Source organism: Dermacentor silvarum, chromosome 11, assembly GCF_013339745.2.
Source record: "Dermacentor silvarum isolate Dsil-2018 chromosome 11, BIME_Dsil_1.4, whole genome shotgun sequence".
NCBI classification, from domain to species: domain Eukaryota; kingdom Metazoa; phylum Arthropoda; class Arachnida; order Ixodida; family Ixodidae; genus Dermacentor; species Dermacentor silvarum.
The window spans coordinates 89,378,807-89,398,030 of record NC_051164.1 but is presented as its reverse complement, the minus strand read 5'-3'; the positions used below and the strand labels follow the sequence as shown (position 1 = coordinate 89,398,030).

General features: G+C 41.8%; 1 protein-coding gene across 1 annotated transcript in view; it reads left to right on the top strand.

The window, feature by feature from the left end:
- The window catches only part of LOC119433336 (DEP domain-containing protein 1B-like), a 34,924-nt gene extending 17,138 nt beyond the window's left edge, over nucleotides 1-17,786 (top strand). Inside the window, exons 10-12 of the mRNA XM_037700484.2 lie at nucleotides 2,477-2,656; nucleotides 14,342-14,497; nucleotides 15,483-17,786. Of these exons, the coding sequence (XP_037556412.1) occupies nucleotides 2,477-2,656; nucleotides 14,342-14,497; nucleotides 15,483-15,608 (462 nt within the window). The 3' untranslated portion in view covers nucleotides 15,609-17,786. The remainder of the gene's footprint in view (nucleotides 1-2,476; nucleotides 2,657-14,341; nucleotides 14,498-15,482) is intronic.
- Nucleotides 17,787-19,224: the final 1,438 nt, after the last annotated feature.

Here is a 19,224-nt window from a genome sequence, read left to right as displayed (position 1 = left end):
CATGTACGCTACGCTTGCCACTTCTCACAATGAATAGAGGTTAGCACCTGCAAGGGACGCGTGCTAGTGCGCGCTCCCTCCTGACCATTCCTGGCTAGCCATGCTTCTTATTGAGGACTAAAAAGTTTATCTTTATTATCCTACTATCCGTGCAGGACAAAGCCGGTCTGTAACAGGTAGCACAGCCAGGCTTCTGCATGCAAGCTCGCAGTCCGGCCCTGCTGTGCACTTACATTTGCACGTAGTGACACGTAGCTGCATCTGCTGCATAGCGTAAATACTGCGGCCAGCCGTGGGGTGCTGTGACGTGCGCCCTCGCCGTAATGCCATAGGTGGGGTATTGCCAGTCTATTGCCACCGGTGCTCCTTCGAAAGGGCATTGACAGTGAATGGGAAAGGTAGATACCGTGCTCGAATGATGTACGCTAGTATCCTTGAAAAATTCTGTTGGTAATATATTCCTGGAAGGTACTATACTCATTCAAAGATCGTTTTTGAAGTTTCAAAGAAATGTGGTTCAGGGACCCCTTTAAAGAATGGTCAAAATCTATTAGGAGGCCTTCACTAAGGCACCCCTCATAGCCGAGCTTTGACTTTGGTACCTAATAACCGATAACTTATTAAAAAAAAAAAACAAGAAAACTCTGAGATGTAACTCTAAAATGTATTTTTTTTTTTTTTGCTATAAGAGCACACTCCCTAATGAATCTTACTTATTATTATTCGTTGACATTTTGTATTAGCAGATCTATACAAAGATATGCTTTTTGGGGACTTGAATGGCTTTCCATTCTAATGTGGGCAGAATGCTGGAACGTCTGAGGTGAAGGCTGAGGTGCACTTAAGGATTGCTTAGGTAGTCAAAATTAATAAAGAGCCTCCTATGACAGCATGTCTTTCAGTCAAGGTGTAGCTTTGAGGCACTGAACGCCATAAATTACTATTGTCACATGGTAGTGACGGTGAAGAACCACAATGACACAATGCAAGTCACGAAACTAGCTGTTTATCAGGCGAACCTGTGCCCAGCAAGACAAGTAGCACAATGATGGTGGCGAGCATACTCGTCGACCGTTGAAATCTGATCTGTGGGTCAAGCTGTGTCAGCTTTTATACATGACTCGTCGAGGGTTCCAGCGTAATCGCTGGTGCTCTCATACCTTCCAGAAAGTACAACACTATTCGTGTCGTGCATACAATCTGATTACACAAGGTCCGGTGAGAACATACACAACAGATAGAATCAACTATAACATTTGAGTAGGTTCAAAATCATGCAGGCACGTCTCGTGCTGAGCAGTAACATTGAGCTGTTAGCGGGTGAAATGCAGTCCCCACTGAATTGCAACTGAATTAAGGCTACATCACTGCTGAAGCTAGGATTAATGCTTTTCAAATAACTTGACATTAGGTATAATCTTCAAATATATAATATACCCTCATTTGCCTCAGTCTAATGATTAAAAAGCTAGAACAGAACACTGTAGTTAATACTCATGGCACACATGTGGAGGAAGTAGCATTAAATGGTTAAAGGGGCCCTGAAACGCTTTTTGAACATAGTAAAAAAAAACATTGCTGATCTGTCATCACACAACAATTGCGTGTAGCTGCATGTGCTGCTTGTGGCCACCACAGGGTGCTGCAACGAGCCATATCGTCGTATTTCACCTTAGGGTGCCTGAACGCTCTCCTCCTCGACCCCACTACGTGCACGGAGCAGGGGAGAGGAGCAACGCTCTCGCCTGCTCTCCTGTGTCTCTTCCGGCGCGCTTACGGAGACGAAAAGAGAGAGAAATGCGCATATTGGTGTGGTAACTCTGCTAAGTAGAAGGATTAGAAAATTTTTTCTCTATACGAGGTTTATAAGACGACGTCCTTTAATAGTGAGGCCACTGCTATGATTAGTGAGAAAAGTGCTTCAAGGCCCCTTAAAGTAATGCCAAAAACTCCAGTTCCATTTGCATGGTGTTCAGGCATGATGCTTTCTGGCATAACTCTCGAAGAAGTATCGAGAAAATTGTGGTGATGCAAGACTGGTGTAGTGCATGCTGTGTAAATACCACTGCATTTAAGAACTGTCTCTTCTTTAGCAATAAACACATTGTGTACATCGCAGTTTCATTGCTGAACATGTTTCATTTGCAAGAAAATGAGACCTGCAGACACAAGACTTCTTCAGTGAGTGCAGCAAGTGCCACTGCATGTGGAAACTGTATAGTATTGTTTAGCAGTAAGAGCCATGCTCACATGACATTGTCTTGGGGTAGCGGCCGAAGACCACTGTGTGTATCCACGAGACTTGTGCATTGATAGCAGTAAATGCTAATGCATTTAAAAACTGATGTCTGTTGTTTTGCAGAAAAAACATTGCGCACATGGTATTGTTTGGTGCAGTTAAATGCCACTGCATTTAAAAGCTGCATCTTTTCTTTGCCAGCAAAAAACACCTTACACACGGCGTTGTCTGATGCAGTTGCTGAACACCTTTGCGTGCATTCTGATGAGCACCAACGGCAGCTGTTTGGAAGCCACTCCCGACACAGCCCAGGAACTCCTCGCTTTTCTCGTGAAGCACTGTGACCGGATATTTGCTCCCCCACGTGAACTGCACCTGGAGGTGGAGGCGCGGCTCACCATTCTGCGAAGGGAACGGGTAAGGAGTGACACAAGGTGACCCTTGCCTACCGTTTAGCTGTGGCGCCCAGCACCAGTTAAACGGTGGTTCCACGAAAGATGGTCGAATGAAAGGTTGTGTTTAGTACTTGGCAGCCGGCGTATTTAGGCCAACAGTGCTGGCTTGTTAGCATTAAAATCTCAGCATACAGTTAGCATTTTTGCAGTCTGTTTTGTACGCAGTAGAACTTCACTGATACATTCCTGATCCGTATGATTTCCGATTTAATGCACTCATGAGCAGAGAACACTGAAAGCACCCCTCAAGTACTGTACGTCTGTATGTTTTCCCATATTATAGCATCTTTTCAAGCGCCTTTTTTTTTTTTTTTGCTTTTCCAAATGTATCTGTGTAGTTCTGTCATGATAATGCATTTGTCATTGATATTTGCCTGGTTTGCCAAGCATAAAGGAACTGCTGTCTGTGAGCCTGGCTTTGGAAGAAATTAATTTAGCTGGCCTCCTGCGCTAGCATCACCTGTGCGAGGAAATAAACTTAAGTACTAAACAATTAGAGTGGAAAGCTTAGCTACTTTCCACATAAATGGCAGTGCCAGCCGCTTGCCTCTCCGAATGTGCTCTCCCCAGAAAAGTAGGTTTGCAGACAGAAGTTTTATATTCTGAGGTCAACCAGGCAAGCATCAATTGGTGCCAAATGTATTGCTACTCAAGGTAGAATGCAAAATGCTACCACAATATGCATTCGTGCAAGATTTCTGTGCTAACAAGCATGAAGTAGACACAAAATCCTTTGAAGTTGTTTGCACTAATACGCTGCTGTATGATTTGTATGCTTGAACTGGTCTGGCCAATGCCTCCTAGGATAACATAAAGCGTATGTACTCTGAGCTGTAACATTGCATGCGAATGCCAAGATGATATCCGGGCAATATGTTGCATTTATAAGGGAATCAAGTTTAGACTCGCATTTAAATTAAAGTGCTGGCACATTCGCACTCCAAGCTTATATACAGAGGTAGCATTTCCGGGTGTATTCTGCTTTATCACGTTTGATTGCCGCACTCACCTGTTTAGTACAGAATAAATCAGAACCACGGGTCATTTGCAGCAATGCCAGATGAAAAATTATTTTCTTAGTTGTACGGAACGATGGCGCCATTTGTCTTCGAAAGAGTGCAACAGATTCACATTTTGTCATAGCAGTAGGCATTTCACCCATAGATAGATAGCATTTGTGAAGTAGCACAGCATGCCATTTTTTCACTCAGAAATCTTAGACTTCTTGTCTGTCATCACTGCAAGCTGACTTGTAGTTATGATATTAAGACCTCTGTACAAAATTTGAGGGCAAGCATACTGCCAGTTTAGCCAGAGAGGCAATTCATACCATGAGGGCTTCCTTATCAACGCAACATTCAGTACATTTCTGTTGCAGACGGAACCTATACTTATCACAGTCACCTTTTCTTTCTTTTCCGAAGCATGGTCTTCATAGGAGTGTTAGCTTTCGAGATGATGTTGCATTCAGGGTTCATCGACATTCCGTTATCTAGGAGGCCTTGGATTGTCTCAGTCATTGTTGAAGGCTGTGAATTAGTAGTGGAACTGTCCTTTGATAACGTTGCAGAGTGAGAAGTGAATGCCAGAAAGATGGAATTTCACTTTCATGTGTATTTTTTTTAAAATAAACCCAAATGCATTCAAAAGGAATCAAAGGTCTTGCAACGTTTTGGAGGGCTTTTGGTTGTACTCTAAAAATTGCTTTACTTGTCCTGCCCCTAAATGGGTGTTGTAACTATCTGAAAGAAGTGTGGTGTCTGAACAGGGTGCTTAATAATGTGTTTTGCAAAACCAGTGAAAGTTTGTTTATTAATGTATGAAAATTAGCTGTGCATTCGAGGCTATAACATTCTTGAGCAGTTCGCATTGCATGATGCGGGAACGGTCCCACAGTTGCGACACAGCAGCGGGGTTACCAATGCATTGGGTCCTATGGGAGCTATGCCAGGACCGGCCGAAAACGGCGTAACAGCCAGGAAAATGCAGCACCCCGGAATGCAACAGCGGGGTTCTACTGTATTGATGTTATATATACACGGTGTTCTATGGACAAGAAGGTATAAAAAGTTAAATGCTTCGTTATATTGAAGTTTGTTATATCAAGGTATAACTGGTATATTCAGAGAATCTTGTCAGAATATATATTTAGACACACACCACGTGCAGACTTAGCTCTGGTGCTGCTAGATGGCATAGTTTGTCCAGAAGGAAGTGCGAGAGAAGAGCCTGACATGTGAGCCAACAAACGCATGAATCATGTACATGCCTTGTGTTGCCACATTGCTTTAATGTAATTGCATTAACGTTGACAGTCATCTGAGATAGTGTCTGCTGGAATATATTTTTAGACAGCAGTGCACAGTGGAACAAATCAGTAAAATGAGGAGAGTTAACTATTGTTGAGAGTATGGCACATTGCGTGCATTCCGTTTGGGCCTCCTTGCTGTGTTCTTGTGCTGCTTTCAGAATTGTAACCTTGTTTTGGTACTGTCTACGGAAATTATAGTCAGTTTGTGCCAAACAAATGTGTATTCAGTTTCAGCCCATTGTTTGTACAAAGTAAAATAATGTCACTTCGAGGGCTTCTGATTACATTGTCAAACACAAAACATTCATTGTATCACATTAAGTAAAGGCCCGTGGAGTTTCGTGAGTGTGTGTTCCATCTTCCTGTGATGAAAACATAATTGCATTTGTCTAATTACATTGAAGCTAATTCTTACAACATTCCAACACATTCATCTTCATTAGCTTACACACAGCAGTAGTGGTAAATCTTTTAAGAAAACTTGTGTATGGCATGTGTCCTTTTTTTTTTTTTGCTTTATTTATACTTATGCTGGATTGTTGATAGATCCACGTTTAACTGCACCTGTATCTAATTTCTTTGTGCAGAAGCTCTCATTGTCCTAAACATTGCAGTGGCAGTTGCTTGTGTGTGTTCTGCTGCACTACTAATATTCAAATTTCTTTAAAGGGGTTCTGAAACACATTTTTAGTGAAGTTAAAAAATGTTTTATATATGAAATGTCATGACGGCATGAATTACAGTCAACGTCTAATTTTTCGGGCTCCCTAGGGGCCGCGTAAACATCCGAAAAGTTGGCATTCTCCGGAAAAAAAAAAAAAAATGCATGCCTTTTACTTCCCCGAGGGCTCAAATCACCACAGGTACATCTAAAATAGCTTTCAAGACCTGCTAGTACACCTATTAGTCATATCGGTGCTCGTACTGTGACGGTAGACGGCAGGCGCTCAAATGTATCATTAAAGAATACATACTGTGGCCCCTGACAGTGGTCCCTTTCCACTCTTAGTAGTCTTCACCGCAATACATTGCGTATGCTTGACCGCATAACACACTGCTGTATTGCGGCAAAGCTGACTTTTGGGAACCGGCATTATGACCTGCTTGGGTTTTGCCATACTTCCTACCCTTCAAACCGTTCAGCGAGGATGACAAAGGCGGAGTCAGTGCCATTGCTGACAGTGGTGAATTCTTTCAATGAGGAACACGGCACCAAAAAGAAGGAAGCTTGGCAGCGAACGTCGAAGGAGCTAGGCCTAGCATTGCCACGGCTACATGAGAGCTCGATGACTACGGCTGGTTCGAGGCTGTGAGATAATCAAGATGGCAGTGGTAGTGGCTTGATTAATGCCGTTTAGAACCTGCGGTCATGGCAAAAAGTCTGGAAAATTGGATTGCGAAGGGTTTCAGCGGCCGAAATTTCAGACATTCTTACGTGTTGGCTCTATGAGGTAGTGCTGTGAAGGCATCTGAATTACTGGGTATGTCCAAATTACTGGGCATGTCCAAAAAGTTGGGTGTCCGAAAAATTATTCATTGAGAGTACCTTGCTCAAGAAAACTTTTGCTTTGTCGCCAAAGCTATTCCGAACAAGAAGTGAGCCATCGGGGATGGCTCAGTGGTTGTGCCATTCCACCGTGTTGAGCACAACATTGTGGGTTCGATTCCCTGTCATGGCAGCTGTAATTCAGCGACAGCAGAATTAAAAAATGCAATGAGTCATGCGCAACCTTTAACAGCTAGACAGGGAACAGCTGTGAGTGTCGCATAACATCTTTCATCTCGCTGTTTTCATGGCTCCCTCATGCACTATAATGCGGAGTTGCAGCACTGCACTTATTTACGTTCCATAAAGAGGCAAAAAGGAGAGGAGGAGCTTTGAGGCATAGACATAAAATGGATGGGATCAGTGCCAAGTGTGGCAAAGACGGGCCACACTCAGCACGCTGAACTATACAGCAGGCAAATTGTTGCCACTACTGGCGTCACCAGTGCGACGTATCCGACGAAGTCCAATTGAAAGTACAAATGTATTATGGCTGTAGCTGTGAATGTACAGGTACAGGACTAGATGAGTTCTTTTTTTTTTTTTTTAATTGATCGCACGAATCTGTCTTCCCAAGGCTAAAAACATGTAGCATGCTGCTCATATTTGTGCTCGTCTGAAAACGTGTTCTGGTATCGAACACAGCACAAAGTGCATTACTCTTTTGGCAAGATTGAAATGTAATCATCTGTGACACATGATTGCTTGGGTGACAAGCATGCCTCTGTTGTCGTGTAGGTCAGGGGCTTTGTTTTGGATCAATCACTGTTCAAGGATATTGCTTTCAGCGAATGCTGATTGGCTAAGCCAGCAGCCAGATTGCCCATTAAGTTTCAAAGTTTAAGTTTCAAAGTTGCTCTGGCAAAACACCACCCGGATGGCTGCGTCATAGAAAAGTGTTTGTCAGGGTTAACAGTCAATAATACAGCCTTAGCAGGGTCCACAGAGGAACAGAGTTTCAACCAGCTCAGATGTTCGCATTTGCATGGTTTAAATGTGACATTTGTTTGTTTTCTTGATTTTCTCGAAATACTAATTTTGCGCATCCAGCAAGACATTTACTGTGACATATCAGTAGCTATCATAGATATAATATTAATTTTTTTTTGCAGCATGAAGCTAGATGTTTGGAGCACCCAGCATAGGAAGCAGTCTTTAAAGTTTCTTTGTTTAAAGTTCTTAAAATTTGTCTTTTGAGTGAGTAATGCATGGGCATGTTCAAACCATAGAATTAAGTGTACTATAATGTAAGAAATATTGATGCAATCATAAAAGTGCTTCCGATGTTGTGAAGCTTGTGCTTTCTGCTGTTGGTCCATATGTCATTTGTCTATTTTTATGCAGCCGTTATTTGTATATTGTAGTAAGAACAAAAGATATTGTTTTCATAATTATGTAAAGAAATAATGAGCCTACAGAAAAAATAACTGCATTTTTAGAATCAGGAGAAGAAACTAAACAAGCATGCCAACTTTTATCAAGTTTGGTTCATAAATAAGTAATCATAATTTTAATTACCACGTCCCCCCTTAATCATTAGGCATGTTTGTTCACCATGCTAAGAGTGCTTCAGAACCCCTTATAAGGTTGCAGTTAGTGATAAGATTATACTTGGTGACAACCTAAGAATTCAGAACAAGCTCCACGTACAAAGCCAAGCTGAGCCTGCAGTCTATGTCTTCATTCTCCAAAACTTAGTTTCCAAGAGAGGACGACATTGAAGAAAGTTTGTCTCCACCGTACGTGATGTCACGGAAATGAGCAAAAAATAATTGGCTAGTCTGTCTGTGCAAATTCTCTTTGACTTGGGCAGCAGCAGCCGTACATTTGTCACTGCACTCTTAGGTTGTCACCGACCAAAGTTTTTCTTTGCTTCGTGAGTGTATTACAGTAACCTGCAACAGCTTTTGTACTTTGTATTTTGTTTTCTATTGTCAAACAATACATAAAGGTTTTTCTTTGTACTGCATGCACATGGTTAGCAAGCAGGTGTGCATCACGGTGTATGCTGTTTACATTCAAATGGCACATTATACAGTGTCAAATCATGACTCAGCAACATGGACACATTTTACTGTGCCTCCTGCCGTATTATACAAAGCTTTACTTTTATTTTGGATGCAATGTAAATACTGGTTATCAGATGCTAAACAGAAGTTTCTGTTTTATATGCAAATGAGTCAAACTAACAAAACTAAATTGTTAGTAATATTGCAAGGTCTGCAGTGAGTGCAGATTTATAAAAGAATAGCCTGATGGCATTTGAATTTGTTTTAAAAAGCGTTTGTGGTCTGGCGTGAGCTGATGACTGGGGGTAATATGTCCGAGCAATCAGCTGCTGTGCAAAAACTGAGATCGAATCAAAACTTTTTACTATCTTTATACATGTGTCATGCTGAGGAGCAGAGTGATTTAACTCAAGGTAGGGAAGCTGTGCAGGATGACTTATTGCCTCTTTCATTCTCTCTCTCTCTTTGCATTATGCCTAATATGCAATCTTTCAGAACGCTTCTTTAGTGTAGGCAAGCCAACATTGGCCACAGTGACGCTTGTGTGTGGCTAACATTCACAAATTTCACAATGTTTTCCTGTTAATTTTGCATTATTTGTTGTCAACACGAGAGGTGCTGTGGTATTGGCAGTCCGCAGTTGGAATAGCGTCTGCAAACTGTCGCATTGATAAATGAACCCTGTGTAAACTAATCTTCTGAGTAGACTTCTTGCTAGCTTGTGCTCAAGATTCAGTGCAGAAATGTCATTTTCCAATGGGTTTTGTTCAATTCCATGTTTGGAAGCAGTACTCGCCTGCTATATCCAAAATAAATTGTGCACCACGTGCACAAAATAAAATGTATGTTGCCTGCGGTGATGCTAAACCCGAAAGTAATTTTCGGGTTGGTGAGAAAGTAGCACTGTCTGTCAAGAGCAAAACACATGCTACTCAGAAGACATGGTTCAGTTTCACTTTTCTGGTCACAGATGGCGCCACTGTTTCCTTGGCTGAGAAAATTACATTTTTCTGCCAGCATAACACAGACAACGTGAACTTATGTTTTATTTGGAATGAAAAAAACAGGTAGTATATCCTACATGATATTTAAGAAAAGCCGTTGGAAAGTGATAACTCTATGTGAAGTGTGGGTGCAAACAAGCCAACAATTCAGCTGGAAGAGCAGTTCATACAGGTTTCCCTTATCAACACAACATTTGGTACAGCGGTTCTTGACTTGACGGCAGCGCTGCTATCCATGCCAAGTCATGACGCGGTCATGCCTGCAGAATTTGTTTCACTCGGGATTCTGTGTTGAAGGCTGAATGTTGTTTTGGATGACCGCGCTGCTTTTGTTCATACCAAAAAAGCATTTCTTCTGAAGGGATATTCACATCAAGGAAAAATTTGATGGGCTTTCTCTTTTCAGAGTGCACATCACATGACAAAATGCATCTCAGTAATGTGAGGCATTGTGGATGACATAAACATCTGTAAGATGTTTTGCCATAGCCTCCTTTATATATACTGTGCTTCCCAGTTCACCACAAAGCAGCCCTTGTCTATAAACCTGCCACATATGTAGGGTAAGAGTCACAATATTCAGGTAGGGTAAAGACAAACCTTGCCAGCATCACCTCATTTATTTTTTACGTGACTGCTTTTTCTCTCTTCTCTTCCACCTCTTTCCACCTTTCATTTCCCCTTCCCCCAGTGCAGGGTAGCAAACCAGAATCTTTTCGGGTTAACCTCCCTGCCTTTCCCACCCTGTTTCTCTCTCTCTCTTGCCAGTATCACCTGATCATGCACCATTGGTGATATGCAGCAGCAGCAGAAGACAAAAGTTGTCTGTATTCTACAAAGGTGATTCTGTGCTGCGATTGCGGCCAGTAGCAGACAATTTTATTTTGAAAAGCAACTAAATATAAGCTATCTAAATTTAAGACATCGCGTTCACTCTTTTATTGATGCCCCCACTTTTCGTCAGCAGCTAGCACAAAAAGAAATGTGAAAAATCACACCAGACACCCTACGTTATGTGGTGTCACAGCCATAGTTCTGATAATGGCTGCTTCTCATTATTTTCGAAATGATGGACAGGCATGGAACATAGAGGAGGCTATGCTGTTGCAAACTTTCTTAGTGTGCCCAGAGTTGGCCAAATTTAGCAGTCATTGTGCGAATTGTAGTGCGGACGAATCTTTCACATGGAAAGGTGCTGAAAATCCTCTTTGACACGGAGGATGGTAAATTTTGGAGGCAAACCATCTCTACATCGGCGTCGGCGATGAAATGGTCTGCTTGGCGCCTTCTGTGACCTTGCCCGAAAAGACGCTCTCCCACCCTGGTGCTTCTCGAAATTTGTCTGACTCCGCTGAAATCCTGAAAAGTAAAAAAATTGTGCAGAAGCCGTTGACAATGTTTGTGAATGTAAGTGAATAGCTAAATGCTTCTAGGAAGATACTATTCACTTTAATAGAGGAACAATCTGCATGAAGACCTATATTTGTTGCAATTTAGGTATTTTGGTGTTTCTTTCTGTAATTCCATAGAGAACAAAAGCGTTAACCAGTAAATCTGTAGTGGTGCTGGAGCCTCACTTGCAGCCACCACAGCAACTTGGCTGCTGGAGAGCATGTGCCCTTTGTATCAGTGGTGAAATTTCAACCAGGTACCACGAAAATGGGCAAAAGAGCCACGGAAAGCTATTTGCTTTAACACTGTCATCCAGCTGAGAGTATCATGACATTACAAAGGAAATTTGTACCGCTTTCTCAGAAAGGAAGCTTTGCGATTGAAGAAAGGTTTGCCCTCTTTGAGGGACCAAACTCAGGGCCAGCGCGTTCCCGCAGCAGTCACTCTATCATTAGAAATAACCAGGAAGCTAAAAAATCGCAGTCAGGCTGAATTAATTGACAACGATAAAGCGCAGGGATTATCAGACATCTTTACAGTGCTAAAGAAGACAAAACACAAACACTGAATGCACAGGACGAGTGCTAGTCGCTTTACGTGTTTGAATTTCGGCTTACCTTGGTGCTGGAACCGTGTTAGTGACGTCAGAAACCATCTTGCTCAGCTTTCAGCAATAGTGAAGCACTGGGACACTGAATTAGGCAAATCAGTTCTGCAGAAATCCGCAAGGTGGAAGAATGTTATAGAAGTGAAAAATTGTCGTTCTCTTGAGAGTGGCATGACTCTACAAAGGGACAAATTTTTTTTCTTACAAGAAACTTCCTCCACTTCGCAGATTTCTGCAGAACTGATTTACCATAGAAACTGAAATTTCTCTGACATCAGTTCGATCTGTTGAAAGCGAAACTCACTGGATTTTTTCATTAAAGCAGCACAGGGACATCCATCACTTCTAACGTCATGTGCACTCCTCAAAAAAGTTTGTCAGATTCCTCCTTCGTGTGAACATCCCTTAATCAAAGCTATGTTTGGTGGTCTCAGCATCACCGTTTTATCATAGTGCTATTAGAGTGCAAATAAGGAGGGCTCTGTTGATAGTTTTTTTGCGATTCAGTGTTGCCAATGCTGTGTATATTGATTACACTGTGTACATTGTAGTGTGGCACCTTGAAGGGTCACTAAAGAGAAACGCTGAATCAGTCTAGACTGGTAGCTCACTCTTGCAAAGCTTTATCTACTTTTCTTTTATGGAAAGCGATGAAACCTGCCACGGTGGCTTAGTGGCTATGGATATGAGCTATGGATATGGGCTGTGGATATGACTATGGATATGAGCCCGAACTGGTGGGTTTGGTTCTAGGCCACGGTGGCCGCATTCCAAAGGGGTGAGAATGCAAAAATGCTCATGTACTTTGATTCAGGTGCATGTTTAAGAATCCCAGGTGGTGTAAATTAATCCTGAACCCCACCACTACGATAGCTTGTTTCATTGGGACATTCAATCCCACGATTTGATTTGAATGAATGGAAAAGAATGAAAGCAAATTTTTTTTTTTTTTTTTCTGAATTCCACGGCCGAACTGCTGTGCTGGGAACGTCGGTGTGACATGAGACATGGCATGGCATATATATTTATATTCGAGTCCATTTCTGTGCAGAAAAAAATTTCTGGGGTTTCCTGTGCCAAAACTGCTATCTGAAAAATGAGGTATGCCCCCATCGATAAGTGACTGCTGTGGCCGGTATCAAACCTGTGGCATCAAGCTCAACAGTGCTACACGGTAGCCACTGGACTACCGTGGCGCGTCCTATTTCTGTGGATAAAATAGATCATTAATGTTGCCCGATTCAGTTCTCTAAGTACTTTCAAAAGCATTTTGAGAGAGCTTTGTCTAGTCCCAACCAGACTATACGAATATACCTGATATCACAGGGTGCTGGTGCATGAATTCCAAGGTGGTGTTACCGTCCACCTTTCATTTTTGTGTTCTTTTTGGATTACCAACCCTCTGCTGATGGTAAGACCAACTTACTTGCAACTCTAACATACCAAGATAGCTTAACTAAGCATTTCCCTTTAGTGTCCCTTTAATGGTCAATGCAGTTTGAAAGCACAATTTTTTTTTTTTCTGTGTGCATTGTACCGTGTGCCTGTGAGGACTAACACGTCCGTTGTGCTGTCTGTCATTTTCATGCACGGAGCATCAAAATAAACTCATTATTTTTATAAACTGTGTGAGAACATTTTATAACAGTGTGAGAGCATTTTAGACTTCACGTCAAGAAATTTCACTGCATCACAGCAGAATACCCCTGTGCCTGCTTTTGATTTCACGGCACACTTTTGCATTTGCGATTAATCATATTATTTGCACTTTGAGCTTGTGGCTCGTATCTTTTATTCTTGTTAGATAATGCACAACCTACTGCTATGGTGCCTCTTATAGCCCATGGGCTGCTTTGAGACATTAAACCCTGTAATTAAAATACCTTTTTTTTTATCTGTCACTCTGAGTCACCGATCCAATCAATATAGCATGCAGTGGTTTACTGCTTGTGTGAATGATGATTTCACCAAGCAGTTGATCGCAGGTAAAACATGATAGATACCTTGTCTGTATGCATACCAACCGTTACGAAATACAGGGGTTACTGGAGACATGGATGGCAGTAGCAACACTTATAGTGACATATTGTGACTCTGCCTCCAACCACAGTGCAATTAAGATAGTCTTCTGTCACATCAGTGTTCTCAAAAAAAAAAAAAAAAAATTGCATGTGAACAATTGTGTTGCAAATGCTTTATATCAGCAGCTAAGTATAATATGGTTTGTCACTGCATTTAAATGTTCTCTGTCCTCTCTACTTAAAATAAGCTTTACACCAAAAGATGACTCCACTAGCACAGCTGCTCGCTCCTACATCTCCGGTGAATCGGTGTTCTGTGAATGGTAATATGTACAGACAAACTCTATGCTCAGTGACAAGCTCAGAATTCAGTACAAGCTCCATACAAAAAACAATACTGTAGCTGCCTTCTGTGCCTCCGTGCCCTGAAAAAGTTTCAAAGAAACGCTGATATCGAAAATTGTTTGCTTCTGCTGTGATGTCACAAAAACGAGCGAACATAATACACTGATGTGTCCACAAAATTCTCTTTCAGTTGAACAGTTTATTTGCCCCTGCATTCTTAAGATGTTACTGACAAAAGTGATGAAGGGCAAAAGCAGTTAGGAAAAGAACCGTTAAGAAACTGGCCCCCCTTCTCTCTAGCCCGCCACCACATCTGTAAATTCGACAGGACACATCCCCCCTGCATGCCATCCTAACTTTGCCTGCCAGCACCTCTGATGGGGTGGTGAGACGGAACGATTTCCTTTCGCAGGGCGACAAGATGGTCACCTACTGCCAGCGGGTCACGCGCGAGCAGTTCGAGGCGCAGAGGCGGACACATTCCGAGCAGGCCCTGATGGACCTCTTCGACGACATCCTCCGTGACCCCAGGATATCAGACAAGGAGCGCAACACGAGGATGAAGCAGGTATGTGTGTGCAGAGTAGGTCTGATTAAATGCTTTTGCATACCAGCTGTGTCTCCTTCTACGTGTTCACTATGCTTCAGTTGTGCTTTAGTTATGGTCATCGTCAGCGTGTCATTGCGTCGTCATTGTTAGTCATCACCTTTGCTGTGCTGCCATCAACAGTGTCATTGTACCATAGCCGTGACTCAGTGGCTATGGTGTGGTACTGTTAAGCATGAGGTTTCGGCTTCGATTCGTGGCCATGGTGACCACATTTCGATGGGGAGAGAATGGAAAAATGCTCATGTACCATGCTATTGAGTGCACATTAAAGAACCCCAGGTAGTCAAAAGTATTCCAGCGGCCTATGGCATCTCTCATAGTACAAATGTGCATCTTCGGGATGTTTAACCCACCCAGTTCAGCATTGTCGTATCGCATCACCTTTGTTCATTGTCACTGCCTCCGTTGTTGACAGGCAAGCTGTCACGTTTATGGGTAGGACTGTAAGTGAACCTTTATGTATCTTACTCAGGTCAGGAAGGCAAGGTGAGACACACACCCCACATGGGCTTGCTGTTAGTGTCAGTACTCCCGTTGGCTAGTTTGCTCCCCATCTTGTATCATCCAGAGCTCACAAATGACTGTAAATGACAGTGTCACATGGCCTCAGGGAGTATAAGAGTGCTGAATAGTTATGCAAGCTCTGCTTTCCTTGATGCTTGATAAAGTAATCTAGAGTGGCAGTTTGGAAAGTTTGGTAAGACTTTGTAGCTAGCTACAAAGGGATAGGGGGGTAAAGGTTTTGACCCCTAGCCTCCACTGTGCACATCTGTACATGCTTGTTGTGATTATTTTTTAATGGACATTGTTTAACTTAGGATGAAATCAGCTTATGAGCTTTGGGCGTTACGAATGTGTATGTATATCTTACATTTGTCTTGTGAGTTTATGAACTTTGTGCTTAACAAGTATTTGCATCTGCTGTCTTTTCCATTTCGTGCAGTTCCAACAAAATTACCCTGACATCTACAACAAGAAGACTTGTGACGAAACTGTTCCAGTGACTTTCAAGAGGAACAGCCGTTCAAGAGCCACCGTGATTGGTTTGCTAAGGAGTCTGAGATTATGATTTGGCTTGAGATTTTTGTGACCCTGTACTTCTGACCCAAGAATATGATCTGAGCTGACAATCAGCTGTTTGAACAATTGGCTGCTTGGCACAAGGGAATTGTTATGCTTTGTTTTTTAGTGCATGTACTGCTGTTGTACTTTCATTGCCATATGCAGTTATAGATGTGCACCTTACATTTTGTTTTATAGATTTTTGTGCTCAGTCATGTTAAATGTCGCTGGTAGCAAGGACCAATGTCTACAAAATGTTGGCTGGGAACACACAGAGCTGTCACACTCGCAGCATTCAGCTCAATTTTGGTTACCTTTACCTTTTTCTGTTTTGTATTATAGTAAATGTGTCCACATTCCATCTCACAAGTAGTTTGCAGTGTTGCCGAAAGTACGGGGCATACACAAGCAATATCCTTGCACAGCGGAATACAGCTCCGGGCGTAACTGTCTGGTGGGATTAGAGAGTTTTGCTTTTGCTTCGTACATTATACGTTACAGCAATATGTGACATGCTACGATGTTTGTGCATGCACATTGTATACTGCGAATTCAGCAGTCGCTGAGCGGACAACACAGTGCGATAAACACATCTCAAGGGGCATTCGGCCTTCTTATTGGCTAAGGAGTCTTGCAGCTTGCACAGTGCTGCAAACAACTTGTGAGATAGAGTATAGATCACAGTAGTTGGCAATTGTGTTTCATTCTCTGTAAATTAAGTGCAACACTATGGAGGATTGACGTGTAAATAACACTGATGCTATGTAACTGCAACAAAAACATGAATTCATATATGTATGTCCTTTTTAGTGCTTTTCTCACATCGGTAGGAAACAGACTTGGCATAAATTGAAATTCTGTAGCTGGTTACAAAGCATAAAGTAGTCCCAAATGTACGTTTCGGAGTCTGAAGTAAGCCGCTGTTTCAAATGCAGGTGAACCTGAAAATGAAACAATGCATCGGAGTAGTTTTGGAATTGTTTGCATATAAACTTATGCCAATAGTATGTACAGTGAATGTCTGCCTGTTGAGGGCTTACTGTCCTCTGCTTTGCTGTACTTGCCTGCTCCCGCATTAACTCACGCATAGTGCGAGTCATGCTTAAAGGAACACGTTGTTCACAGCGAGACAAAACAAACTTTACATTTTATCTGTTTTCTTTCTCATAACTGGCCACCATGACATGCTAATGTCAGTAAAGAAAAACTTGTATTCATGCAGCCCTTCATGTCTCACGTGGCTTGTTCTCACGTGACCTTGGTTTATCAGAACTTGAAGCTGGGCCCAGTTGGCCCTACAGGCACAACGTGCAGGCTGAAAACAAAGAAAGCACAAAACAGCATTGTCCTTGTGTGCTTCTGCCATTATGGAATTCTGGGAGACAATGCGGAACTATTTTCCTTTGCTTGTTTCTGCTGATATGGAATGCTGAAAGACAATTCTGGACCAGCATTGTCCTTGTGTTCTTTTGGATAATGGAATTCTGGAGGACATTGGTGAACCAACATTGCCCTTGTTTGCTTCTGCAGTATAACTTGCTGGAGGACAATTCTGGGCCAGCGTTGACTTTGTCCTCCTTTACTGGAGGACAATGCTTCCCTAGTGTTGTCCTTGTCTTCTTGCGTTTTTTTTTTTGTTTGCTGGCCATACCTTTAGAGACATTTGGGCTTTTTGTATTTGAAACCACAGTATTGCTGCTATTTTATGTACCTCTATGTGCATATTTGTCACACGTAGTGTACTCAGGGATTTTGCATGCATTCTGAGAGCCCAGTCATTTTTACTTTATGTGTTTCAATGCAAAAGCTATTCTGGGTAGCCTTCTCTGCCAAAGATCTGCTGGATGTGCCATACACTTGTGCTCAATGAACTACTTATGGCTAATGGCCCTGTATATTTTTTATGCCGCTTAAAGTATTAATGTGAAACTTTGTGGTGCTATGAGAAAAGCGATTTAAGCTTTTGATGACCTGCAATGTTCTTCAGTCAAGGTCAACTACATTTGTATGTGATCATGCTACAAACGAAGCACTAGTCACATATGTACAATTTTAGTTTTTATTGCAGAGCGCTTATATTTGTCATTATTTGATAATTTGCAGTTGTACCTGCTAGCTTGTTTTGTGCTATCATATAGCACATTGTATTGTAATACACATTGAATAAAAGCATTGTCATTCAGCATTGTTTTGTACCTAGTCTTTCTGTGAGATATTCGATAAAGTAGTGTGATAATATGCATTGCATGTTATGGCATTAGCCATAATATGCAACACACATTTTCACCTCTATATAGCCATATAGAGGTAGCCTTCCTGGGCAGATAATTTTAAATGTGTGCAGAACTGTGGATGAGCTCATACTTTATGCTTTCTTCTTTTGATTTCTTTCCACTTTTGTACATTCTACTTTATATTCCGTTTTTCTGTTGTTCACGTTTCATTTGTCCATTACAGTACATGTACTCTAACAAGCGCAACCTTACCTAGTAGGCAATGCATGCATTCTTGAGGCACAAGCTCTCAACAGATAAGAGCGTGTAAATAATGTAGGATGCAGACTATATGTCATAAAATGAAAGAGCTTGATGATAAAGAATTGTCACTTGCAGCTGCCCCAGGCTTATCGGAAGAAGTGATATGAAACTATGACTAAAACCACATGCAGACGAGAAATTGACTGTCTTTAAAGTGGGCCTGATGTGAGCATCGTGAGATGCATTTAGGTCTGGCTATGCATGAATTGACTGGCATCGTAGAGGAATAAAAACTGAAAAAGCCCAACAACCCCAGATGCATTGTGCGTCAGGAGTTGTGTGTCATTTGTGGGGCTAATAGGAATGACATTGCTGTTTATTTATTTATTTCAAAATACCTTACAGGCCCCATAGGGAGCATTGAGTAAAGGGCGCATCACTGCAAGACGGTCGTACATGTGAATACTGCAAAGATGAGTAGAAATCATCGTTGCAAAACACGGTTACAAATGAAGAAGATGTGGTAGCGAACGAAACATCAGATAAATTTTATCCCGTACATTGCTCGCATACATAATCAAACATCGTGTAAAAAAAAAAAAAAGTGTAGTTTAAAGCATGAAAAAGTGAAAAAAAAAAGAACAGTTCAGGGTAACGTACAAAACATCCGATAAATTTTACCACGCACATTGCTCGTGCACATAATAAAAGTAAAGTGTAGTTTAGAGCATCAAAGTGAAAAAGAAAAAAATCTGTGACGTTACATAGATAAACAGAACATGGCATACAGAATGACACATTTTTAGGACAGAAACTACAGGTTCAGGAGTTGCCTAATTTATCTCTGGCCGTTTGCATGACGGCGCTCTCGGGAAGGGAATTCCACAAGCGGATGGCTCGTGGCAAAGCCTGCAAATTAAATGCATCCGTGTTTCTGTAGATGCGAATGAAACTTAACTCGTTATTCAGTGTCGTGATATGCAACTTGCACGTTCCAGCAGCTAAGACGATGACTTCATTTGACGAACATATTTATGGAGCAAAGACAGCAATGCCACATCACGCTGATTACAGTCGAACCCACATATGTATAACGAATTTTGTGTATAACGAACAGCAGTAAAATCCCCTTGAAAACTTTTGTAT